The following is a 23,960-nucleotide window of genomic DNA, read 5'->3' as shown; positions in this document are numbered from 1 at the left end:
ACCTATCTATTTTTTTTATAAAAAATAAAAATAATAATAAATGAGTATAAATTTGACACTCATATTATTACAAAAATAGTTATTAAGATAAATAAATTAATCTAGAAAATGTCTTACATAAATGACAAATACTGCTGAGAATTTTTATTATCTTTGTCCAACCAAATACATATGATGCAAACTCTCATTGTGTATTAGCAGCACAGGAACAAATGTTGGACACTTTCATCTTTACTATAATAAATGCACTTAGGATCACTAAGCCAATTCTTTTAAATTAAGTATTTTTTTTCCTGTTAAAATCCTTTTGTTACATGTCAACCAAAGAATTTACATCTCCACAAACCATAAATAATCCTATTATTTGACCCCATTATTAAGAAACTAGTAAAGAGACTTGACTGTAAGAATTATGGAAGAGCCAAACCCTTCACTTAAAACAATTCCTCATCCTCATTTACATAACAAAAATGGAGCAACAACTGAAATAATTGTTGCTATTCACCTTGCAAGTTATTATTCAAATTTATTCTATGACAAAGTTGTCACTCGTTATTATTCCAAGCATTTACAATCAAAATTCTACTATTCCAAGCAACCTTAAGTGTATTTGTTGCAAATGAGCCCTCACCTAATTTCTGATGTCAAAACCTTCTGCCATGCACTTCGAAACGAGATTCAGATTTATTTCATACAAATTAACAATTTTCAGCCCACCAAATTATTCTTCCAACTTATGCAGTACCAATGAATAATTTTATTAGTTAGAAAAATATATATTTATCAATATTTAGCAGCAGCATATTTATAATTACACTCTATATTTTATTAAATATTTGTGAAACATACATTCTTAAATTCATTAACTAAACCTATGCTGATTATACTAGACGGAAATTTTTTTATACCATCTGTTCTAGGGGTGAAAATGGGTCGGATAAAAAATTTATATCTAACCCAATTCGAATCGGATTCGGATAAAAAATTTCTATCCGATTCGGATACGGATAGAATTTTTGAAAAAAAAATTCTGATACAGATTCGGATACGGGTCGGATATATTTTTCGGATTCAGATATCGGATATCCGTTTATCCGCATATTTTTTTAAATAATTTACAGTTTTTAGTTTACTTATTTAAATAGTAAATATTAATATTGTTATTAATAATATGTTATACATTATTTATAGAGATTAATTTATCTAATTTTATAAATTTGACATACAAAAAAATTATTTGTCATAAAACTCTTAATAATTTTGTATTAATTATATATAAATAAAAATATTATAATTATTTTAAATTAAATCAACCCCTAATCTGTTCACATAATAATAGTAGTGTTATCAGGATATGTTTTATGAATATTTGTTAAATGAAGGGTGCAATTATAAATATTGAAAATATTGTATGTAGACCGCGCGCGCGCGTGTGTGTGTATATATATGTAGGGTGTTAATTGCAACTTTTCATATTATTTACTTTGTACAATTTCTAATTGACGCTGGGCTATATTCAATTAATTAAGCCCACGCATTTGCTACCAGGCCGAGATATTATTCTGAGCCCAAATAATATCTCTCTCTCTCTCTCTCTCTCTCTCTCTCTCTCTCTCTCTCTCTCTCTCTATTTCTCTCTCTATCGCTGACCGGATCACCACTTCATGCCACCCAAGACACCCATCTCCCCTCAACCGGGCGCCCAGGTGCTCAGTACGCTCACCTCCTGCTCTCTTCTGTCTCCCTTCTTCTCCTCTCTGCTCTCGCTTCACCCGCGCCGCTGCTCCCATCTTTGAACGATTCCCAAAGACCTTTCATCTCTCTCTCTCTCTCTCTCTCTCTCTCTCTCTCTCTCTCTCTCTCTCCATCCTCCAGACTATTCGAAGAGGAGAAGAAACGAAGTCACTTGAATATCGAGATCAGCGGAGAGCGGGAAGTAAAAGGAGAGAAGAGTCGAATAAAATCTGTACTTCCTTCCATCCTTCTATAGATCAAATCTTTTAAGCGCTCTATTTTTTTTCGCTCTCTCTCTTCTTGTCTGTCCACCGCTAGGGTTTTTCTTACTCGTTTTGATGCCCATAGCTTGTAGGAGTAGGACTCTCACTTTGGAGATGGACAGATTTCTATGTCTCTTTATTTGTCTCCATTGCTCAGCAGTTCCCTTGGTTCATAATAGTCTCTTTTTCTGGGGATTTTTTTCCCATTGGCATTTCCCTTGGATTTTTATGCCATTTAAACCCTTTGTTGAGTTTGGAGAGTCTATTTTTTTTCTTGTAAAATTGTACCTTTTTTTTTTAAAAAAAAAGGAGCATAATTTATTTTTATTGTCTTTCTTCTTGATCCGATCTCCAGGTGAAATGATGAGAGTTTTCTTCCATACGAGAAGTCTAATGTGCGAAAGATTGAAGGCGGATCTTTGTTGAGCAGTTGGGGCTTTGCTGTCTCTGTGAATTTGGATTATGGAAAGCTGCGAGGATGGGAACCTGATGAGCGTCGATGCTTCGGTGGGGGGTTTGGTATGGGTCCGCCGTCGGAATGGGTCGTGGTGGCCCGGTCGGGTACTTGGGCCAGAGGAGTTACCGGAGGAATTATTGACGTCTCCGAAATCAGGGACTCCTATTAAGCTTTTGGGAAGAGAAGATGGGAGCATGTGAGCGCACCCTACCCCTTTCGTATCTCTCACCTTCTTGTAGTCATAGTAGCTAGAATCCTCACTAGGAAAAAAATTGATTCTTGTTTTATCCTAATATTTTCTTCACGAGTGGTAGTCTGCTTTCTTTCTATGGCATAGTTTTGGACTTCTTTACGAAAGAGTCTGATGTGCAAATTCTTTTTTAATATGTGTTTTGCTCGATTCAATGATCGGTCAAGCTTATTTACCTTGGCTATTGAAAAGCATAATTCGTTTTATTGAAAATAATCAAATATACGTCAGGAAACCATAAGAAGCTTTTTTTCCCCTCTCATATGAACTATAATTATATTATCCTTGATTCAATCTTTGTGTTATTTGTGTCAATCAGGATTAGGGTGGGGACCTTGGGGGTCATTTAGTGTTATCAAATTTACCATTTCTGTTTACTGCTAATATAGCTGAGAAATGTTTATATTTCACAATTTACACCTTCATCCCCATCACTGCTTTTGAAATTTTTTTGGCATGTCATGATAACTGATGCAATACAGACATGCCCTTCTAGTTGTTTACTGGAGACATTGAGCTTCTTTAGATAGCTTGAATTGCTATACAGAACCTGTTATTTATTTGGTCTCTAAATAGAGAGCCCAGGGCACCAGCTTTACAATAGAAGCTTTTTTAAAGACCTGTTCTAGATGTTAAGTTGTTGAGTTTGAGGTATGAGATCATTTTCAACAAAGATTGCCTGTTTCCTTTTCATTCCAATTTTATAGCCTTCAGATGCGGTGTTTTTATACTTGCCACTAGTAAATCCTTTTTCTAACTGTTAACTGGAATTATGACCAGTGACTGGTATAATCTCGAAAAGTCTAAGCGCATCAAAGCATTCCGTTGCGGGGAGTATGATGAGTGCATAGAAAAGGCCAAGACTTCTGCACTTCGCTCAAATAAGAAGTCATCCAATGAAGGGAAGTATGTTCGCAGGGAAGATGCTATTCTTCATGCCCTTGAAATTGAAAAGGCTCGCTTCTCCAATGGAGATGGGGTTTGTGAGGGGATGATTAATTCCATAGAAACTTGTGATACTTTGACTATACAAGCGAAAAGCATGTATGGGCTCCACAAAGGGCTAGGTCATGCTGCAAGGAAACTTAGTTCACTTGATGAAAACTCCACTCAAGAGGTATCTCAGTCTGTGATCTCATTTGAACATCCAAATAATCTAACTGGTCCTGATGTGCAGTTCAGGTCAAGAAAGAGGTGGAAAACCCCAAATGATTCTGAGGATGATACTAGTGAAGGTATAAAGCGAATGAGAGATCTCCGAGAAATAGGGTATGGGTTGGTATCTAAACGGAAGACTAGTACTGGCACTCACCCAAAAGGGTCTCTTGAACAAGCCCTACTTAATAGTGCTTCACTTGGCGAATGTAATGCTGATTATGGTTTATCTAGTACTAGTCAAATCAACGAGTGCAAGCAGTCTTTCTCATCTCTGAAAATAAAACGATCTGACAGGGTTCAATCTTATGAGAAACTTAGAAGGAAATATCGTCGTCGCCCTCTAGCTAAGCTATGTGAAGGTAGCAGAGTTATAATCCCATCATATTGTCATTGGCTTGGTCCCTTTCCTGGACAATCATCTGACCACGATTCCAAACAGAACATGTTAAGGGATTTCAAGTCAGCATCAAGAAAGGCAGATTATTCAATGACCACAGAAAACAGTCCTGACTGTTCAGGCACCTCCTGTGAGGAGGTCTCCTTTGAAGAATGTGGGAGAACTCATAATACTGCACTTAATGGAACTATTTTGCACTCTGAAACAAGAGATTCTGAACTGTCAAGCCATTCAGGTTTTGTTGATAATGACTGCTCTGATGTATTCTTCAATGTTCCCCTTGTTATGAGAGACTTTTTTGATGGAGGTAAGTTTGAAATGTCTCCTTTATATACTATAATAAATTCGTCTTCATTTAAGCAATAAAGGATGCTGCGTAGCTTCATATTTGCTGTATTTTCATAAACATTAGTGGGCTACCAGATTGAAAACTCTAAGCTGTTTGATTGGAAGTGGCATCAGATTCCTGGTAAAATTGAATGAAAATAAGCTAGTATTAGGATGCATAAAACTTGACCCATTAGCCTTGTCAAATTAGGTGCATGGCTTGTAAAATTCAAATTTTCTTTTAAACCTTGACTTTTAGGTACAAGTCAATGTTCCTTTTAAACCTTTGGAAGGAGAAATATATTCACTTCACAAGTTGATTTATGCAATAATATATCTATTTAACATATTATGATCCAGGTCCTTGATGTATACTTATCTCTAGGTTCAATTTTTGTTTGTAGAATTAATGTATGATGTGATTATTGATTTAGAATTAAGATAATCTAAAACTGTGCTCATATTCCATTCTTTCCACTAGATCATTTGATACTTCAAGAGAATGTCTTATTTATAAAGAATGTTTGCCACATTATCCACAAATATTTGGATTTTTGGATCTTATGGATCTAATAAGCTTCGAATCATCTGCAGAAGAAAAGCAATATACTTCTAGTAGTCATGATGGAGTAAATTCACCATGTAATGAAGGACGTGGCGAGAGTGGCTGTATTGGCTCTTCATTTCAGGTTAATCATAAAAATAAGAAGAGGTATAAGATGATGTCAGAACAGAACTGTCATGGAACAGATTTTTTAAAGTGTCAAGCCTTGAATAGAAATAATAGTTCCGATGGTTTTCTTTACAGAGCTGATCGATATGATACTTCTTTGAACAATAAAGTACAGGACAGGTTGTCTGTAGGTTCTAACAGTCGAATTCCCACTGGTTCTTTTGATGAGCCCGTCGCATCTGAGAACTGTACCCTTTTGGTAAAATCTACATTAGTTCCAGAAGTGGGAGGTGGTCCCCGGGATGAGACAATACCTGCTGATTTGGTTTGCAATGGTGTTGTGGAGAAGAGATCTGTTGGTGAACTGGAACTCGATGAGACAGATGAAGATGTAAACGAGCTATCCAACTCACTCTCAGACTCAAAGGATCAGGTAGAATCATTAACAGTGGATGTGCCGGTCTCCAGCATGCCACCCGAGGAGTCATTGCAATTCAACCAAGTTTGTTATCCAAAATTCACCAAATACCAGATTTTGAAGCCTGTCAAGAGCATATCTGTGGATTCTTTTCTTTACGATGTTGAGTTGAATGTGCAAGCAACCTATCAGGGCCCTCATGTTCCACTTGTTTCTCTCATGAGTAAACTGAATGGGAAAGCCATTGTGGGGCATCCGGTCGCTGTCGAAGTTTTGGAAGATGGATTTTATCATTCTCTGGTAGCTAGAAATGATTACCGGCCAGCTACAGGTAGAAATGATCAATTGCTGAAGAGGCGCATTTTGAGGGAAAACTTGCAGTTGCAGCCTAAGCTAAATGCAGCAAACCATAAAATTACAAAGTCTTCTATGAAAAATATGTATTCACATAGTAAAAAATCAGGGTTTTCTCCGAGGAAAATCCGAAGGCTGTCATCAATAACTGTTGATCGCGGGGACAGAGAAGATAGAAAACCAGTAGTGGAAAAGATAGGCGGACCTGCTGTTGCATGCGTCCCACTCAGACTTGTTTTTAGTAGGATTAATGAAGCATTGAGCTGTACTACAAGATCAGCAAATGGTAGCTAATGCAGAGCAGGCTAAAACAACTTTCAATGGTCGCACTGATGCATCCATGTCCTCTGTCTCTTTGCATTTCTTAGTTTGCTTTTGTAAATTTCCCCCTAGTTCAACTAGGTAGCAATCCTGTTCATATCTTATGCGTTAGCTTGTAATTCACCATTTAAGAAGTAGGAAATTGCTTCTTTTTTGTTTCGTAGTTGGGAAGCATTTGTTCAAGGAGAAAGCTTAGTACTAGTAATTGATAGATATTTCTGTGATGTAGAATCAAGTGGAATAGATGCTGCTTCAGAATGTTTGACGAGTTAGCTAATAAATTCAGTTATCTTAATCAATAGCTATAATCTCTGCCTTCCTCCTGAACTTTGTTCAGATGTTCTCCTTGGTGTATATTTTCTTTGCCACATAAATTTGCGTAGAAACCAAAACCTTCTGATTAATTTCTATTGTGAGTAATCTGGAATGATCTTTTATCTACTGGTTGCAAGTAGTGACGCAGGATTCCTGCATCAAAACAAACAGGGGTGTTCTGCAATTGAGTTCTGGACTAGCAATTTTATTTGTGTTTTTATCTCCAATGTAAGAATCACCAGGCTAGATTTTGATAAATTCTATGGAGATAAAAACTCAATAGATAGGTTATGTTATTTTTTTGCTTGCAATATTTATTTTCCTATTTTTCTCTGGTAACGATCATTATCAGCTACCATTCAAATTTCCTGCAGTATGTTTTAATTATTTTCAATGTTCAATGTCTGGAGAGCTCATGGAATTCTTAGATAAGGACACAACTAAGTTAAGTTTCTTTGTTTTACTTTTCTTTTCTGCCAATTATTTCCCAAGTAACAAGTGACCTTCCAAGAACTCTACCGAAATCGCATTGGCAGGACTATTTCTAGTCAATTTTTAATTTCCACGGTTAAAGTAACTTCCATCGTTTGTAGTTCAAAACTCTACTCTCGAAATCCATCTCACTGAGAACAGCCAACATAAATAAATTTTAAAAAATAAAAGAAAAATAAAAGAAGAAGAGGTTTTAATAAAAGATTGCGCATATTCATAGAATTACAGATGTGCAGTAATGATTGGGCCGTATACTCTTTTCTAGTACTAAATCTCCCAGACAGGAGATCTTTAAAACGACCTGTCTGAGTCCAATCCTTGTCGTGCATTTTGTCAACTCTCATTTTCTAATACCCTGTTCGTGATTAAACGCGTTGTCCTCATTAACTCACTAATCCTCTTGTAACAAACAACAACAATAACTCCACGATCAAGAAATCCTTGGCTAAGATCCTTGCAGTATATAATAGTTGTCTACAGTAGTTGATGATATAATATAATACAATGAAAGTAGCTGCCTCTTTGAGTCAAGACTTGGTCGACATCTCCTTATTAAAAGATATCCATTCCATTCAAGCAACTCATCACAACTACTACTACGCAAGCCAACCTTAAAAGGCAAAACAACACTCGTACCATCTATGAGAAGTTTAATTCGAAAGTTGCATAAGTTCGCATACGGTTCATATACTTAATGATATAATAGAAACACTAAAAATTGATTCTTTTTTATAAATTAAACGGTTCATATAAGGTTCATATACTTATTTATAAATTATAATTTCTTTTTTATTTATGTATATATTTTTAAAATTTTCATTCACTTTATTTTTTGATAATTATATTTTCTTAATAATTTATTAAGTAAAAAGTATATATACTCTTGGATTATTTCTTTATCACTCTCATTAGTTTAAGATTAATTTAAATTAAAATTTGATAACAGATTGAGATAGAGAATTAAATTTAAATTAAAGCATATCTCCTATAAAGTTAAAGAATTAAATTTAAATTATCTAATAATTAGATCTTAAAAGATAAATCTAATCAACTTGACTAGTATGTTCTTCTAGAGGAAGAGATATCCTAATTAAGTTGGTGTTTCTGGATGACGTGGACAAAATCAACGTTGCTGCAGCTAAATGAGTTTGAGAGTCCCGGAATTCCAAGAAACATCCGACGATGTGTATACGCTTGGAGAACTCCATCTTTGAGTAATTTCCGACCTCCTCCATACTAACCAAACTCTGCAAGAAACCCCCCACCCCCGAACGAAACCATATTTATTAGTTGTTGTCTTCTAAAACAGAGGAGAAAATTAATCTGAGACGTTCGAGAAGCTAGAGAAAGACACAACGAGATATGTCGATAGACAAGAGGCTAGTTGAGCCGCCGGAGGAGGACGACGTGGCGGCGGCGATAGCCAAGAAAGGTGGAGTCGAGTTCGGGATCGACATGGCAGGTCCACTTAAGGAGCTGGACTCGGAGAAGATTAAGGAGGAGATCAAGAGGTGGGCGAAGGCTGTCGTGGCCTATGCTCGTCAGCTCAGCTTCGGTGGGTCCGAGTGAAGGAGAGGAATCGGGAAGATTATGATCTAAAGCAATGAGTTCTTCATGTTCGTTACTTCTTCGTGATAAACTTGAACAGGAAGAAGGATTCTTCATTCATTCATTCATTAATTTGATGGTGTAAATAGTGAGTTTTAATAATTTGTTCGCACTCATGCATGGTGTATATAAGTTGGATTCGTTAGTGGATTGGTGATGGTTGAGATGTCAAGATGTTGAATTTAGAGTTCAGATTTTATACGGTATAAGATCGGGATTGCTTGGAATAAACGAAGTTATCGTTAGAATTAGGAAATTGTTTCCATATTTGTTATCATATATACTCTATTCTTCTTCTGTTTACTTATCTTTGTTCAGTTAGCATTTTTTTTATGCCTCTTTGTGTCCTCTCCTGCGCATTAGAGAGGATCCCATCTCTTCGATTGAACAATTTTGCCTTCAGGATATTCTCTCATCAGCAGAATTCAGCATAGGCAGTTATATGAAAGAGGATATATTTTATGATATCATAATTTGTTTTGCCAATAAAATCAGAGATTTTGACCAAAAAAAGTTCTGGATATTTGCTCTAGAAAGCCAACTATTTCCATTAGGGTAAATGCAAAAAGAGTTTACAAATCCGAATCTCTACATTGACATCCTCATCCGCAGACATAGTATCACAAGTACATCCACAACAATAACAAGATTATTTCATTTATCATCTTCCCTAGAGGATCTTTTACATCTCTCTGCACCATGTGCACAAATATGAGCATACATGCTCTCTTGATTAAAGGATTAACAACATAGTTTATTTTTTGTTAATAGAAAGCACTTCTTTCTTTTCTTCAGTCATCTTCCAAGCAACAGATCCCGTAATATTAATATCCGCAGTTAGGTAAGTGATCCACCAGCAAATCATCAGTTTAGTCTGCACATCCCTCGTAAAGAGAATCCCAACAAAGGATTGATAGAATGCCAAGTTTCTTCTTCTTGCTAGGCTACCTCTTAGTTAGAAGTTAAATCTTGTAAGAAGTGCATCCAGCCTCCTCTGATGTTAAGTTCTCCTTCCAGTTCTCGAATTCTGATCCTCCAAATACCACTTGTTTGATCCCTACATAGCTGCCAAGAAAAAAAAGATAAGCCATGAAAAGGAGTTGAAACACAAAGGTCAAGACAAAAAACACGGACAACTTCATATGGGAATATTTCTATGGTAAATCATGAATTATTTTGGTATCATACAAACAATACAATAATCTCTTTCTGTGAATTATCATGTATAAGACTATTTCTAATTAGCTCTAAATGCAAAAGTTTGAAAGAAAGTTGAGATCATACTCTGAACTCAAGCAAGCCAACGCATTAATTAGCACATCCAAAAGGAGATGCTCGGTTGTACCAATGTCTACCCTGTTAAAGCCAGAGAAAAAAGCATCACATCAGAGATTGCTCAAGACTTTAACAACCTGCAAGCATGGCGAAACAGAGATTCATAATGCACAATTCTAACAGTAGCTATTGTAGCACAGATCTACCATATGCGTGCTATATTCTCTTGAATTTCTAGATCCCCAATATTATAGAAGGTTGTTGGGTTCACATTTGCTCCTTGAATAGCATCATAAGTTGGCCTTTTATTGTCCAAAGGTGACTGTGATAGCTGAAAAGACCAAATACATAACCTCAAGTTCTTGAGTATATATAGAGGAAAGAAACTTCAACTCATTACTAAAATAATAAAAGGTCACACTTTTACCTGCATGTTCATGGAATTGCACCCGCCAAGGCGCCCAATAATATGCCAAGATCGAATAGTCTGCATACACAATAATCAGATATAACTGGAACTATTTTGGCGAATCCACCTGAGATCTGAATTCAGTACTTACATCGCACACTAACGATATGTCTTTCGGTAATGGAGCATTGTAGAACTCGAACCAAATGTAGGAATTTGAAAAGTCAAACCTGGCAGTAGCAACCATCACAGGCAAATAGTTAAACATGAGGGTGTGTATATGTAACAATGACCAGCAAGATGATGCGGCTAGAGTCATTTAAGCTTATCAAAGAGGTCATTCCTAATGTTTAACAATCTAGATGAACAAGCGAAGCAGTGCATGATATCTCTGATAGGGGTAAGCAACACTAAATGTGCTCAATTCCAACAAGGTTTTCAGCTTACTTGTTGAATGCAACTTTCATGGGGGTAGCCGATCCAGTTTTCGTGTGCAATATCTTTTCTCTTTTCCTCCTTATCCTATCCTCCACCTTAAAAAAATTATTGTTATTACCAAAAGAATTCGTACAAAAGATGAAATTTCGACGAGAACCCAGAAACCAAATAGAGTACAAATAAGTTATGGTAGAGAAATTTACACGAGATTGGGCTTTCTGAGGGTCATCGAAGCAACTACCCAGTATCTCGGCGAGCTCGGGGTCTCTATCGTAATCCTTCTCGTCTTTTCTACCTCCATACGCACTCGAATAGGAGAATCCTCCTTCGCCATCTTCTTTGTCTTCAACGAATCCATTGGCAAAAGGAAACGCCTCCCCTAGTTGTTCTTCCTCCTCTTCTAATCCATTTTCTGCTACGATTTCTACTTCGACTTCTTGGGACTCTGATGTCGGTTTAGCTCCCCTGCTCGTTTGGGCTTTCGCAACCAAGGTGGGGGTTTGGGATCGGAGGGAGAGGCGAGGAAGAGGAGGATGGGATAGAAAGGAGACATGGCTATGACTATTTCCAGGAGGAATAGCGGTGGGAATAGGGAGGAATAGAGGAGCAGCGTTGGAGAGATAATGGCGGATGAGCATTTTCTTTTTGTTTTCCCTACTTCTAAGTCTTCACTCGCTAGCCCGTGGTGTTCGTCGACCATATCAATATTCGAGAAAAATAAAGTACCAAATTAGAAATAGTTAAAATCTAGGGTCCAAATTTGAATTATTCTAGGCCCAAGCCCACTTCCATTAATTAATTAATTAGACCGCTCATTAGCTTTAGCCCAAGCCCATTCCAGTGGAGTACCCGAAATCTGAAACGTCTCTATGTTGTTCCGCGAGTCATCGAGTTAACTCGGGCATATCTTTCTTTTGCTTCTTTACCGTCTTCTCGGTTGTTCTTCTTCCCCCCGAGAGGATGTCGTGTATGCACGATCACAGCTGCGAGGATCACAACTGTTCCGCGGATTGGTCTCTCTACAAGCATATCGATCTCTCTAAGGTCTCATTAATTACTTAATGTGGACGCACTTTTCGTCCTCATCACATTTTGTATGTCACAAATCGATTGTACTCTTGGGTTTGTTGATTTTTGGATCGAATTCGTGAACATGGATTCGTAGGCCGTTCATTTTGCTCTCTTCTCCATTTCAGCGGTTAAGTTTTCTCGATGATCTCTAGATGGATTCTATTTTTCTGATTGAGTTATACAGTAGTTGAATTCAGATGTATATAATTTATGGGTTTATTACTTAATTTCCTGAGAAAAATTGAAAGAGTGGATTGACCCTTTCTATTTACTTTATTCGTTTATTTATTTATGTTTTTTAATCTTTCCATATAGCTGAATCGTGGATCGTTAGCTTGTATTCCAGATTTGGAAGTTGGATCATGAACATGCTCAGTAGTTTAAGAGAAGTCCACGGTTTTATAATACATAATTGTTTGCAGCTGTGGTGGATTTTGATTGTTTTGTTGGGAGTACATTATTGTGATGCCTCTAGAAAATTTCCGCCGATGTTGCGCTTTCCTAGTTTATGGAGAACATCAAGTTAATATCAGGTGGTTGGTAGCTTTCTTTTCGTTTTTCTTTCTTTCGCATGCCCTTTTTGTATGGGTGGCTACAATCCCTTGGTCTCACTTGATAGAACTAAAAGTTGTTGGACCATTATGACATGATGGGATCAGCAATATCTTGAACATGTTGGTTGAATTATGACCTGTAGAAATATTCTCTTCTAACAAACTTTCTTTCAATGTTTGATTAAGTCTCTAGTTAGTATATGACTATATATTGTGAAAGAAGACTAATAAGTCTGTATCCTTGGAACTGGTTCTCATCAATACTCTTCCCTTTTTTTTTTTGCTTTTATCTTAAATACAATCAGGGCATTTCATGCTTCAAGTGAATTAGCTGTTTGAGTTGCAAGTCAAATTACTTCTGTGCTATGTATTTATGCAAAGTATATTCAGGCAAACCTTTAGTTGCAATATATGTGTTAGGCAATTGATTTTCTTTCAGGCATACAGTAAATGACTTCCTTACTGATTACCATGGAATTAGTCCTTATAATAGTTTCTCTTGAAAATAGTTCTGAAAGCTGATACTTTTATTTCCTGTTTTTCTTGTTTACAGGTATCAGCATTAAATGAGTCCATTGCTGGAAGTGTAAAGTCAGTTTTCAAGGCATGGGAACAACGATTAGATACTTCAGAGGTATAAAGATATTTTTCGCAACAAGATTGCTTTGTTTGGACAATGACAAAATTTTTTACCATTAAATCTTTAGACATACTAATCAACTCTTTGTTTGATTTCTTTTTATCAATTAGATAGGGTCTTGCTTTTCAAAATACTCTTTCATCTTGATTTTTTCCTTGCGTTCATTGAACAACAATTATTCTCTTTTATGAGACTTGTAACTTAATTTTTTAAAACAATGCTGATTATTAGTAAATTTGGATGTTTATTGGACAAATTTTCTCTCTATTTTCTGACAATAGGTATTATATCGTTTAATATATTCTTTCTATTTTCATTGGGAAACGAATAGGTCATGCATTTTAACTTAAATTTATATGATTTTTTAACCATTAACTTTATTACTATAGATCTTTAATTCTCAATTCTTTTTTATTTCTTGTTCTAAAGATTCTTATGATTTTTACTTAACACAACAGGGTCTTTTGGAGAGCAATGAGGATGACCCTGAGTTACTCGTTTTCATCCCGTAAGTAGTTTATGTCAGTCATGTAACTTCCTCATTGCTGGGTAACATTGTAACTACAGACTTTCATGACCTTCTGCTTATTGTGTTTTACAAACATTTCTGTTTTTAATCTGGTGGGAAGATTTTAAAGATTGTAGTGTTATACATAAGAAGCATTAGTTCAATTGCTTGTGTATATGCAATTATAAACTTCCAGTTGGAATTGAGGTTGTTGATTGTTATGCATTTTTTGTTATTACTTATTAGGAGCATCTCCCATCCACGTACATTTTTCAACAGGTCTTTCTTTTGAAGGCTATAGAAGTTCGTTCCCCAATGCAGTCTGTTGCTTCTATTCAATCATTTTTGAATCATTATTCTCTCATGTATGTTGCATGCAAATACTTACCATCTGAAATTTATATTTTGATTGAACAATTATTCATGGATGACCTGTTGGGTTCATAGGTTTACATCAGATGTTAAGATAAAGAGCATTTCTGTTGTTGGTGGTGCTGGAGGAGCAAGTCCTTCTAAAATGAGAGCGTACGTTTCCGTATTCTGGAATGTTATTTTACTGCCTCATTGTTTCTTCTTAATATGTTACCATTGTGAGAACTGAGAACAGATAAATTCTACCTGCTTGCAGATCTTTTCTACCTATTATACCTAATGTTCTTTATGTATGCCTCCTACAAGTAGATGTGATTCAGGTGCTTACATATGTTTGTCCCCAGTTGCATTAACTTCTATGAGCATACCCAGTGAAACCTGATTCTGCATTGTTGCATTACAAACATGTGGAAGTGTAAAGAACCATGTGAAAAAAATGCTGAAAGACGTCTCTCCACAATATCTGATACTGCATAACTTTTTTTATTATTGAAAGGTTTTGTTTAGTTTGTAACCTCAAGAGAAATCTGTTTTCCCTTTAAAACTGTTGCTGAGGTGGTAATATATATATATATATATATATATATATATATATCTGCATTATGCTTTTTTCCTTTTCTTTTTTTCATTTTACAAATATATTGCGTAGAAACTTTGATATCTCGTTTCTTTTCTTATATAAAGAAAAGAAAATGATTTCACTTACCAACAGGTTTATTAATAGAGAAGGCATTGATTTTTCTGATGCTCAGAATATGCAGCCTGTGCAGGTACAACTTCATTTATACTGGTGTTAATCCACTGTTTTTTAGTTTATGACCTATTTGCTTTACCTAGGAATGGGAGTTGGCAGAGAATTTGCAAGGACTACTGGAGTATCAAACAAGGTGGCTTGCATTCTAAATTTTTTAAGCAGATCTATAATTAACGATAACTTTCTGGAACTGTTTCATTAAGTTGTTGTCCTCAATTTGACAATTTCTTTTTTCAAACCAATTTGGTTTTAAATATTTCATTTGTAATGGAGATCCATTGTTATGTCCATGTTCATAATTTTATGCTCTGAAGGTCTTTGTTCAAATCGCAAAGGACTTGGATGAGATTAGGAAGATCTAGGATGCCACTGGAGTGGTTTTGTTAAGGTTGAGATGAGTTAAATGAAGAAGGTTCAATGTGCTTAAAAATCAATAGCTTATCGATAGGTAATTGGTCATGTACTTTGACTGCCATTGGCATATTACCAAGGGATCATCCTTGCATCCTTGATGCATGCATACATATAAAAGTGTCCATTGTTTAAACACAGGTTTGGCCTCAGCGAGGATATTGGCTGGTTGGTTTGAGCATTCACTTTTCTAGATAGGCCAGCTCTATGAATAACTCAAGTATTATCAAGTTTGAAGGGTGATTCAGCTTTTGCGTCCCCTTGATGAGTGTCATGTTGCTCCTCGTCATTTTAGACTAAGTTTATTCCCTGATCTGATTGGCATATATGGCACTTTGGTCAGATCAACAAATGAATAATTGGTTGTCCATTTTAGAAGATGAAACCTTTTCTATTTCTACTACTACTTGATTTTATGGTGCATTCTTGTTACCTATTTTTACTTTTCCCTTTTGGGATCAATCTTTCGTCAATTGAATTATCAGATATTCAAGATTCCAGAGCGTGGGTAATCTCACTCTGCATTTTACTGACAACTTTGGAGCTGATACGACTCAGATTTACTATATCGGTTTACGGGGTGAAGCTACTCAGGTACCAGAACTTTGAGGACCTTCAAATGCATATTCATAATTAAGTTGCATGTCATGCTGACTCTGATGTTGCGTCATATACAGTTGAGAAGGGATGTTGTGGCTACAATAGTATATGAAGTTATGCCCAATCCATCTGACCACAAGTAAGTTCCTGCTACGTGATGCAGAATAAAGGGTTGCATTTGTTCTTTTCTTTATCCCATTGGTCACAAGCTTGAATACCGTTATGAGTTTGATAGTATCTTTAAAAGATTATATGCTTGAATATGAAGATGCAAACGTGAAATTTGCTGTTATCTGTGCATGATGGTTCAAGACTTGCAATATGAGGTTCTTATGGGTTGCTTTAATATGTTCAGATTGTTCTTCATGTTTCAGGATATATATATATATATATTCTTTGCTTGGGCATTTGATATGTCATATTGTTTTCTCTTTTAATTCTTTAGTGCTACTTTAGAAACTGAATATTGGTTTACCCTTTTCTCCTTGTCATTCGCTCACAGAACCAAGTCTGATGCTGGTGGTGGCCTTTCACATGTGGAATAGGATAATTAGGTGAGGTCTTGTTGATTATTGGTATGTCTATGTTATGTTTGGTCTCATACTCTTCTCTTTCTCTGATTCAAAAAATATTTCATTTGCTTTCCATCACCTATCTCAACTATTTATATTGCATAAATTAGCGTCTGTCAGTTAGTGCATAATCTGATGCAGTCTAAGGATAGATATGCTGCTGTCACTGACGAGAATTTGTTTGTCTCTCCCAGGATGCAGGATGCATTTTGAACTTCCAAATCTTTAAGACTGACCCGCTTAATTACACCAGTAACTATGCCATAATGCCATTACTTGTTATTTGATGTAAATGTGAGTTTGATCATGGCCGAACAAAGATGTTGCAGACTAGTTCCTTTTCTCTGGAGAGTGAAAAATATTGCTGCTTTTATTGTCTCTGATGTTATCCGAGTTGTATTGACTTTTTTCTTTCATCTATTTCCATATTTCTTTCTTTGCAAGCTACCGATAATTTACCATATTAATTTGAGAATTATCCTGCCTTAAATCCTCGTTGATGAGAATAGTGTGTTGGGAATATATCCACCAACGGTAGGAAGTGGGAAAAACAAAACAAAGAAAGTATATATTTTGACTATTTCGGTGAAAATTTAATTGTGTCTTAGTTAAATAAATATAATACGAGTTTCTTTAATCATCTATCTACTATCCTATTGGCCTCTAATATTATACGAAGGTACTTGGTAATTACAGCTTCTCGATCTGCACTGGACGTTTCATACACCCAGGTGTGGACCCGATAAGATCCGACTCGACCCGACCCGACCCGACCCGACCCCTAACGGGTTTCAGAGGCATGCAGTTCACCGCCCACGCTGCCTTGAGAAGCTGTATTTATAGTCGGCGTGGGGGAGGAGTGATCGATTCAATAGCCCCAATGGAGGGAACGGCAAGCATCTTAGAGGCGATATGCGAGGAAGTCAGCGACGATGACGAAATCCTAAGCGCCGGCGATCTTCAAGAAGATGTCGACATGGTCGATGCCGAAACCCTAGGCGGCTCTGCCGGCTCACCAGCACGAGCCGCCGCAGGAGATGGCGATAAGGAGGTGGACGGTGGGCCTGGAGGCCGGAATCAGCGGCTTAGGGCAAAGAAGAAGAGAAACCGGAGGAAGAAGAAAGGTGGATCCTCCTCCAGTATCACCGACATTAATCGGTACTACACCTCTTAGTCTCTACGGCCTCTTGCTTGAATTGCACTCGAATTTTGTTAGTATTATTGTTCTCTTATGAAGGTAGATAGATATATGCTTTAATATCTTCTAATGTGTTTCGTCGATTTACTAATATGAATCTTTTGCAGGTTTGTAATAGACACTTGCAGACGTTTAAAGGAGAAAAAATCATACTTGATTTGGAATGCTGTTGGCTGTCTTGGTATTTCTGTGGTCAGCGATCTCGTGAAAGAGGTACCTATTTGAACTTTGGCTTGGACTTTAAAGAAACATAATTTATCTCTCTAGCCTCGATGTAGATTTTAGCATCACATGCATAACTCTGCAAATTTTCCTCAAATCGGATGCTTAGCTCGTAAAAAGTTGATGTTTATTTGATTGAATTCTACCGGAAGCATGAAAAAGTGAATTCTATTGCAAGTAATGTTTTTTTCCTTGAGAGTTTCTAATTCAGATTTTGATTGCAATCATAAGCTAGTCAGATGATCGTTCCTACTTTACATCTTTGTTTTTGCTCCTATTTTTGTTTGTTTGTTTGCTCTTTTTTGTATCTCATGTCAAAAATGAAACCAATTGATTGTGTGCCCCATAATTGCCAATCTCAACTTATTGGCCACTATAAAAGACTACATGGACAATCCACAATTTACATTTTACATGCTTCGTATTCTTTGACCATGGAATGGGGGTTATGAATTTGACCATGGCATTGGTTTGGGGGGGGTGGGGGGTTGGGGAGAGGGTGTTGGGGGCCAGGAGGAGGGGGATGGGAGAATTTATGAATTTGACCTTGGTGTGGATGTGTGATAATGTTGTCACCAATTTATCTTTCATATAATATCAACATGGCAGCTCTAAACAGTGAAGTTATTCATATCTTTAATTTAATATGTGTATTAATGTGGGACAACATAAGAAACTTAGTTGGTTCTTTTGGTTCTTCTTTTCTGTAATGACTTACACATCCTCTCTGATCTTAGTTGTCTCTGGAGATATTGGAAAAAGAAGAGAAATGAGGTGAAAAAGATCTCAAAAATGGCTGCCTTCCAACGAGCAGGAGATATCCATTGTGATATGAGAAATTATGTTTAAATAGGAAAAGATTTAATATATTCAGGTCAAAAGTTGATCTAGTCATGTTCATATGGAGATTCAGATGACCTGATAGAGGTAGCAACAAAATAATCAGGCAAAAAAGGAAGCTTGGCCAAGTCTTGTGGGGCTCAAATGTCATATTTCATATCCTTAACCTATTTCAGTTGAGTACAGAAGAGTTTTATCACATTCCTCTCATGTACTCTTTCCTGAAATGAAATGAAATCATGCCTAATAAAGGGTATTCAGGTTATGTATTTTCTAGTCAGTGTTCTTTTTTTCATTTATGTGAACTATACCCTACTATCGTACATCATTCTCATAAGTAATTTTCGGTAAACACCAAATGAGTGAACAGAAGTAGTATAATTAGCCAGAACATTTAAGAGTGAAAGAGCTTATATTTTAGACCAAAGAACATAAATAGCTAATCTCAGAATGCAGTATCAGGATTTGGTTCAAAATTAACTGCTGTATATTTGTTCTGGTCAGGAACTGTTTCCATTTGTAAATTTCTTTTCTAAGGAATCTGTGGTTATTGGGTTTTTTAGTAATTAAGTACTAAATGCAGGTTGACGCCATTCAGAGCTGTGGGGGACAAAAGACTGCTGATGGAAGACGCTTTCGCACAGGTGGTGGAATTCTTTGGAATATCATGAAGTCACGAGAGCCAAAGGCATACAAAGAAATTATGACGAAGGGCAAGGAGTTTGAGGTATGAAAGCATGCATCTCCTATATATTCACATATATGATATATGTGACACTGCTTACCATAGCATACAAGGCAAGCATTATAATTGTTTCCGTTTGTTCTATTTCAACCATTTTTAGCTTATCCAATCAATACCAATGTTCGAGGATTCTTACTCTGCTAACTTTTGGGTTCAATTCACATGATAATGGACGTAAACTTTTGATGTATGCCTTAGCACTATTATTTACTGATTTCTTACATAACCTGCTTACCGTGAAAGAAACTGTTGCCACCCATTTACTTCATGTATAGTTCAGTTCATTTTACCATATTTCTGATGTGGCCACTTTTTCCTTGTGAATATAATCTGTGTCATCCATTGCAGAAGCAGTTCAGGCAACCAAAACATAAACAAATGACAGCTAGAAATGAAGATACAAGCTCTCAGGGTACATTTGTTCCTGATGAGGAAGTAGAAGTTTTGGACTCTCCTGAGCAATTGGCTACTATTCAGCAAGGACCTTCATCTGACTGCAAGCCAGGGCGCAAACCAGTGGTGGATAGACTTCGAGTACCGGTTGCTTACGACGACCTCTTTGAAGAGGGAGAGATACATGAATGAATCTAAAGCTCCATTGGGATATTTAATCAGCCTAAAGTGGTTTCATGATCTATTGTAATTAATTGGTGAGATAGCAGCTACTTTTCCGGTTCTGGCTAATTGTTCCTGGTTGAAGCCAAACGCATCTCATTTATACCTAGAAGAATTGCAGCCAATATCTCTTCTCTCATTTATGATTTAACTGGATTCGTTTGTGTGATGTTAAGTTATCTGATGAAATTTCACCACATCCTGTGAGTCTTATTTTGACAATGTACTTCATATGAATAGATGCTATTAACTTTCCACGAGTCCGTGTCAAGTCTTATTAGTGTGAACTCCTGATTGTTTGATGGAAGGCTAGTGTTGACATTGAATTTTTTTTTTTTCCTCTCTTCAGGATTCAGGTTTATCTCCACTGGCCCCTCTCTACCCTAGTAGCCAATTTTTTCCCTCCTAGCAACCTCGGTATCTCCTCCACCTCGGAGGAGGATATTTTCAATATTCTCTTCTTTTCCTTCCTCCTATCTTCTCCTCTCCGAGATGCTGATGCTATCGCTATCGGTGTTTTATGTAGTATAGTGCCGTTACTCCATTCCTCTCCGCTTCCATCTCAGCAACAGCAACTCGGAGGTGGAGGTGGAGGTGGAGGTGGAGGTGGTTTATTGGGCCACTTTTCCCCCTTTCCTTTTTCTTTAGTTTTGTAGTGGTGTTTGTGGAATCTGAGATTCTTTTATTTTATTCTTATTTACTCTCTGAGCTTGATGCTTAATCTCTTGTAGAATGTGTTTGGATTTAGTGAATCTATTCGCATGTGATGTGGGCTTTCCATAAAATAAAATTATCAAATGACACGGTTAAGTTTAATAGTTTTTTGGGAAATGGGAAACAATTTCGTCTGGGCTTCAAATGAGATTCGATTCGATCCGATCCGATCCGATCGAGCTCGTGATTCCTTTGAACGTGACCCTAACCAGACCCAAAGTATCGATCACGATCCTATTTGAAAACGTCGCGACGTCTCATCTGGTGATGCGAGGAAAGTTTCCCGGTGGGCTGATGAGTCTGACCAGGAAATGGTGGAAGCGTCGCCGCGGAGGCGGACGCGAAGGGGAAGACGACGATAGAATCCATGAGGATTCCCAACCTATGGATACCCAAGGTAGTTTCTTCTTCTCTCGTTCTCTCTTTCTCTCTAGAACCCTAGTACGGGTCGATCTATCGCGCGCGGCGCCCTTATTGGTCTCTTATTGGCAGAACAAGAGGAGATGATTCGATCCTTTGAGAGGAAGCACGCGCAGCAAAGCCGTATGTGGAGGGTAAAGCTAGCTTCTCCTCCTCCTCCTCCTCCTCCTCCGATTTCGTTCCTCGAACTATCGGGGTTTCACTTTCTCACCTCGCTATCCCCTTCCCGTTTGATTCTTTCAGGGTGTATTTGCTGGATTCCTCCTTGGCTACGTGGGTGTACTGATCTACTCCATATACCAACAAGTTTGGTTTCCATGGGAGCTGGTAAGTGTCACCTTGTCGCTCCTTTATTTACATTATGCTTGATTTCTGGGGAGATAAGGTGTTTGTCAAGCAAGGAAAAATGGAACTTTCCTATGGCACCTTTGTATTTAAGCCATCGCAACTGCATAAGCCCAAGAATTCTTAATATGGAATGAATGCTTGGACTTGAGAGAATGTCCTATTGTCAGCCAAGGCTATCAGTGCTAGTGGATCAACAAAACAATTTTGTTTTAAGAATCACATGCGGTTATTAGATAATCCTTACCATCGTATTTGCTCTGAGAATTTGTGTCCAAATGCTGCAGTTATAGGAAGGCATATGCTTTCATGCAACGGATTATCCTCTTGGTTTCACTGATTTGGCTAATCTATGTCAAAAAAAAGACATGAACATTAAGAACAAGAATCACGAAAGTATTATTGGAAGTAATTAAAATTATTCTGTTTACTCATGGCTATATTTTCATCTCATTAAACTGTGATGGCTAACCACTTTATTGGTTGATGGGGAATTGCTGCAGTAATTAATTCGCTCGAGTCCATGTGGATTTGATGTTTTTTCAGTTAGCTCTATGTGTCCACGAGCAGAATGTGTGACCTCCAAGCCAAGAAAAAGGTCCTCGAACATTCATCATGTTTCAGTGATTACTATTACAGGCTATTCTAGCAGTAGCATCTGTATGATTGATTAATTTGATTCAGTTCTAAATAGTACTAGAGTGATGGTAACCGAGTCTATGTCTATCTACCAGTTGTGAGAATGCCAAGCTTCTTCATCTGAGTGAACATGAATAGAATGAGTTTTTACTGAATATAACACACATACTATTCTTCTGGCTGAGAACAATATGATATACAGTGGCTTAGTCACTTAGATGATAGTTGGATCAGTCTATTGCATTACATTCTACCATCCAAACACTTGACATCTTTGGTTCTCCTCCAAGCAGCGCTATAATGTTTACTTAATGGTTGAAATCATTTGAATGTCTGACATCATGATTCATTGTTTCTCCCCTGAGCAGCAGTATCACGCTTACTTCATGGATGAAATGCTTCCATGGATGGTCATAATTGCAGGTTTGTTACTGTGCTTATCTTCACTCAGTACTTTCCCCGTCTGATGGTTGATTTTAGTTTATATAGATAAGTAGTGCTTTCATTTAGTGTGAATAAGTTGCAGAACTGAAATAATTTTCTTCTTATGTGGGATTCATTTAAGTTCTTTATTGTTTTACTTTATAATTGCCTTTGATGCCTTTTATTCTCATTCATATGCTTCAACATTTGTTGTCATCCCAAGTTGAACTCCTCTGCAGATTGGATTGGTGTCCTAGCTTGTTTATTAGCTGTCAAGGGGCTACTCCATAAATCAAGCTCCTCTAAAAAATGGATGCGGTACTCAATTTATACTAGCCTCTTGGTAACAGTCTTTTGGCTGTATTACATGCTGAGGTACTTAAATCTCTTTTGTGAAATTTCCATTATAGCTCGTTGAAATTGTTATTATATTGAAACTGCAAATGTTTTCACCGAAGTACCTTGCTCCCTCAGAGAAGTGTAAATATATGCCACACAGCTTGTTTTATTGTTCTTTGTGCCATTTGTTTTTGAATATGACTTCATGAATTGCTTTTTTAAGAGGGTCTTAACTTGTTAATTTGCCCTGGATTTGGATAATTAAGTCGTTTACTCTTAATTGCTCTGCTGGAATGCTTTCTTTACGTAGAACTTTTAGTGCTTTCTGTTCCATCCACTTTATTATTCTAAATAAAGTTTATTTTTGTATACAGTTTACCAAAGTTCCATTGGAATACAATATGGCTTCCTTTTGCGCCTTTAAGGTACAGCTAGAATATAACTTACGTATACAATTTGATTGCAAAAATCTTAAAGTCCGGATAAGGCCTGGTATTTTTGGGACAAGTATGCACCTTAATTGCAACTACCTTTGCTGGGAATTTGATGTGACCTTGTTGTTTCCAGTGGTGCTGCGATGTGTTTCTATGTGGATCATTTGCTGCTGGAGTCACTGGAAGATATAGGCAAGCTGCGAGGTTACATGTACAATTACAAGGCCCTCTGAGATATTTTATATATAGGTAGCTTTCCATGAGATTAACTTCATCTGGATTCTGTGTACTGCCCCTCGTTCGTTTGTGTACATCTACTGATGTTAATCAAACATTTTAATTTAAATCCTGCGTTCTTCATCATTCAGTATATTGCTACATATTTCACTTTTCTTCACTAAAAAGCCAGGGAGATTATTTGTCACGGTTATTTTTTTTTTTGGATAAATGAAGAATTAAAACAAAAACAAAAACAAAATCCTCTTTGCTAAAATAACTTCATCAAATAATTGTCAAAAATACTAAGCATATGTCATACTTTCATCAGAAAGGAAGAATGAGGTGCATTTTTCTCTTCTTTGGCAAATGGAAACATAGCTTTCATCACAAAAGGAAGAATTAGATGCATTTGGTCCCTTCTTGACAAATGGTAACA

The 23,960-nt window shown here is 36.8% G+C and overlaps 5 protein-coding genes across 8 annotated transcripts; 4 read left to right on the top strand and 1 right to left on the bottom strand.

Moving 5' to 3' along the window:
* The first annotated feature begins 1,618 nt into the window (after positions 1-1,618).
* LOC140798236 (uncharacterized protein At1g51745-like) lies at positions 1,619-6,651 on the top strand. Of its 4 annotated transcripts, XM_073152019.1 has the most exons (5): positions 1,619-1,966; positions 2,353-2,650; positions 3,485-4,566; positions 5,181-5,298; positions 5,395-6,651. In XM_073152019.1, exons 2-5 carry the CDS (start codon positions 2,460-2,462, stop codon positions 6,323-6,325), a joined length of 2,322 nt encoding a protein of 773 aa, XP_073008120.1. In that variant the 5' UTR covers positions 1,619-1,966; positions 2,353-2,459; the 3' UTR covers positions 6,326-6,651. The 4 variants fall into 4 exon arrangements, with proteins under 4 accessions (XP_073008120.1, XP_073008117.1, XP_073008118.1 ...); XM_073152016.1 differs by having other exon boundaries at positions 5,181-6,651; XM_073152017.1 differs by having other exon boundaries at positions 1,630-1,713; positions 5,181-6,651.
* Positions 6,652-9,290: 2,639 nt separating this feature from the next.
* LOC140798204 (uncharacterized) lies at positions 9,291-11,592 on the bottom strand. The gene is made up of 7 exons (XM_073151972.1): positions 11,093-11,592; positions 10,899-10,984; positions 10,603-10,681; positions 10,470-10,529; positions 10,249-10,373; positions 10,052-10,123; positions 9,291-9,832 (listed from the first exon to the last, which is right to left on the bottom strand). Exons 1-7 carry the CDS (start codon positions 11,525-11,527, stop codon positions 9,730-9,732), a joined length of 960 nt encoding a protein of 319 aa, XP_073008073.1. The 5' UTR covers positions 11,528-11,592; the 3' UTR covers positions 9,291-9,729.
* Positions 11,593-11,740: 148 nt separating this feature from the next.
* On the top strand, positions 11,741-16,814 carry LOC140797492 (uncharacterized). Its single transcript, XM_073150954.1, has 10 exons — positions 11,741-11,933; positions 13,068-13,148; positions 13,613-13,662; positions 14,110-14,187; positions 14,747-14,804; positions 14,872-14,921; positions 15,685-15,793; positions 15,877-15,938; positions 16,302-16,353; positions 16,566-16,814. Exons 1-9 carry the CDS (start codon positions 11,850-11,852, stop codon positions 16,342-16,344), a joined length of 615 nt encoding a protein of 204 aa, XP_073007055.1. The 5' UTR covers positions 11,741-11,849; the 3' UTR covers positions 16,345-16,353; positions 16,566-16,814.
* A 232-nt stretch (positions 16,815-17,046) lies between these two features.
* Positions 17,047-20,248, top strand: LOC140797490 (uncharacterized). Its single transcript, XM_073150952.1, has 4 exons — positions 17,047-17,529; positions 17,677-17,782; positions 19,215-19,358; positions 19,725-20,248. The coding sequence occupies exons 1-4, from the start codon at positions 17,171-17,173 to the stop codon at positions 19,959-19,961; spliced, it is 846 nt and encodes a 281-aa protein (XP_073007053.1). The 5' UTR covers positions 17,047-17,170; the 3' UTR covers positions 19,962-20,248.
* A 427-nt stretch (positions 20,249-20,675) lies between these two features.
* On the top strand, positions 20,676-23,668 carry LOC140797491 (uncharacterized). The gene is made up of 7 exons (XM_073150953.1): positions 20,676-21,102; positions 21,198-21,259; positions 21,369-21,452; positions 22,478-22,532; positions 22,772-22,907; positions 23,246-23,296; positions 23,439-23,668. Exons 1-7 carry the CDS (start codon positions 20,850-20,852, stop codon positions 23,536-23,538), a joined length of 741 nt encoding a protein of 246 aa, XP_073007054.1. The 5' UTR covers positions 20,676-20,849; the 3' UTR covers positions 23,539-23,668.
* The last annotated feature ends 292 nt before the right edge of the window (positions 23,669-23,960 follow it).

This window comes from Typha latifolia, chromosome 11, assembly GCF_019914945.1.
Source record: "Typha latifolia isolate L0001 chromosome 11, TyphaL0001v2, whole genome shotgun sequence".
NCBI classification, from domain to species: Eukaryota; Viridiplantae; Streptophyta; class Magnoliopsida; order Poales; family Typhaceae; genus Typha; species Typha latifolia.
Note: the sequence above shows the minus strand (reverse complement) of the source record. Positions and strands in the feature narration are given on the sequence as shown.

Coding starts and splice junctions, on each gene's coding strand:
- LOC140798236 (XM_073152016.1), top strand. CDS start 2,460: ATGGAAAGCTGCGAGGATGGGAACCTGATGAGCGTCGATGCTTCGGTG. Junction 2,651..3,484: donor GGAAGAGAAGATGGGAGCAT/GTGAGCGCACCC, acceptor AATTATGACCAG/TGACTGGTATAATCTCGAAA. Junction 4,567..5,180: donor GAGAGACTTTTTTGATGGAG/GTAAGTTTGAAA, acceptor AATCATCTGCAG/AAGAAAAGCAATATACTTCT.
- LOC140798204 (XM_073151972.1), bottom strand. CDS start 11,527: ATGCTCATCCGCCATTATCTCTCCAACGCTGCTCCTCTATTCCTCCCT. Junction 10,682..10,898: donor ATGAAAGTTGCATTCAACAA/GTAAGCTGAAAA, acceptor TGCTACTGCCAG/GTTTGACTTTTCAAATTCCT. Junction 10,530..10,602: donor ACATATCGTTAGTGTGCGAT/GTAAGTACTGAA, acceptor TTGTGTATGCAG/ACTATTCGATCTTGGCATAT.
- LOC140797492 (XM_073150954.1), top strand. CDS start 11,850: ATGTCGTGTATGCACGATCACAGCTGCGAGGATCACAACTGTTCCGCG. Junction 13,663..14,109: donor GAGTTACTCGTTTTCATCCC/GTAAGTAGTTTA, acceptor TTGGGTTCATAG/GTTTACATCAGATGTTAAGA. Junction 15,939..16,301: donor CCCAATCCATCTGACCACAA/GTAAGTTCCTGC, acceptor ATTCGCTCACAG/AACCAAGTCTGATGCTGGTG.
- LOC140797490 (XM_073150952.1), top strand. CDS start 17,171: ATGCAGTTCACCGCCCACGCTGCCTTGAGAAGCTGTATTTATAGTCGG. Junction 17,530..17,676: donor AGTATCACCGACATTAATCG/GTACTACACCTC, acceptor AATCTTTTGCAG/GTTTGTAATAGACACTTGCA. Junction 17,783..19,214: donor TCAGCGATCTCGTGAAAGAG/GTACCTATTTGA, acceptor TACTAAATGCAG/GTTGACGCCATTCAGAGCTG.
- LOC140797491 (XM_073150953.1), top strand. CDS start 20,850: ATGAGATTCGATTCGATCCGATCCGATCCGATCGAGCTCGTGATTCCT. Junction 21,453..22,477: donor TTTGGTTTCCATGGGAGCTG/GTAAGTGTCACC, acceptor TCCCCTGAGCAG/CAGTATCACGCTTACTTCAT. Junction 23,297..23,438: donor CTTCCTTTTGCGCCTTTAAG/GTACAGCTAGAA, acceptor TGTTGTTTCCAG/TGGTGCTGCGATGTGTTTCT.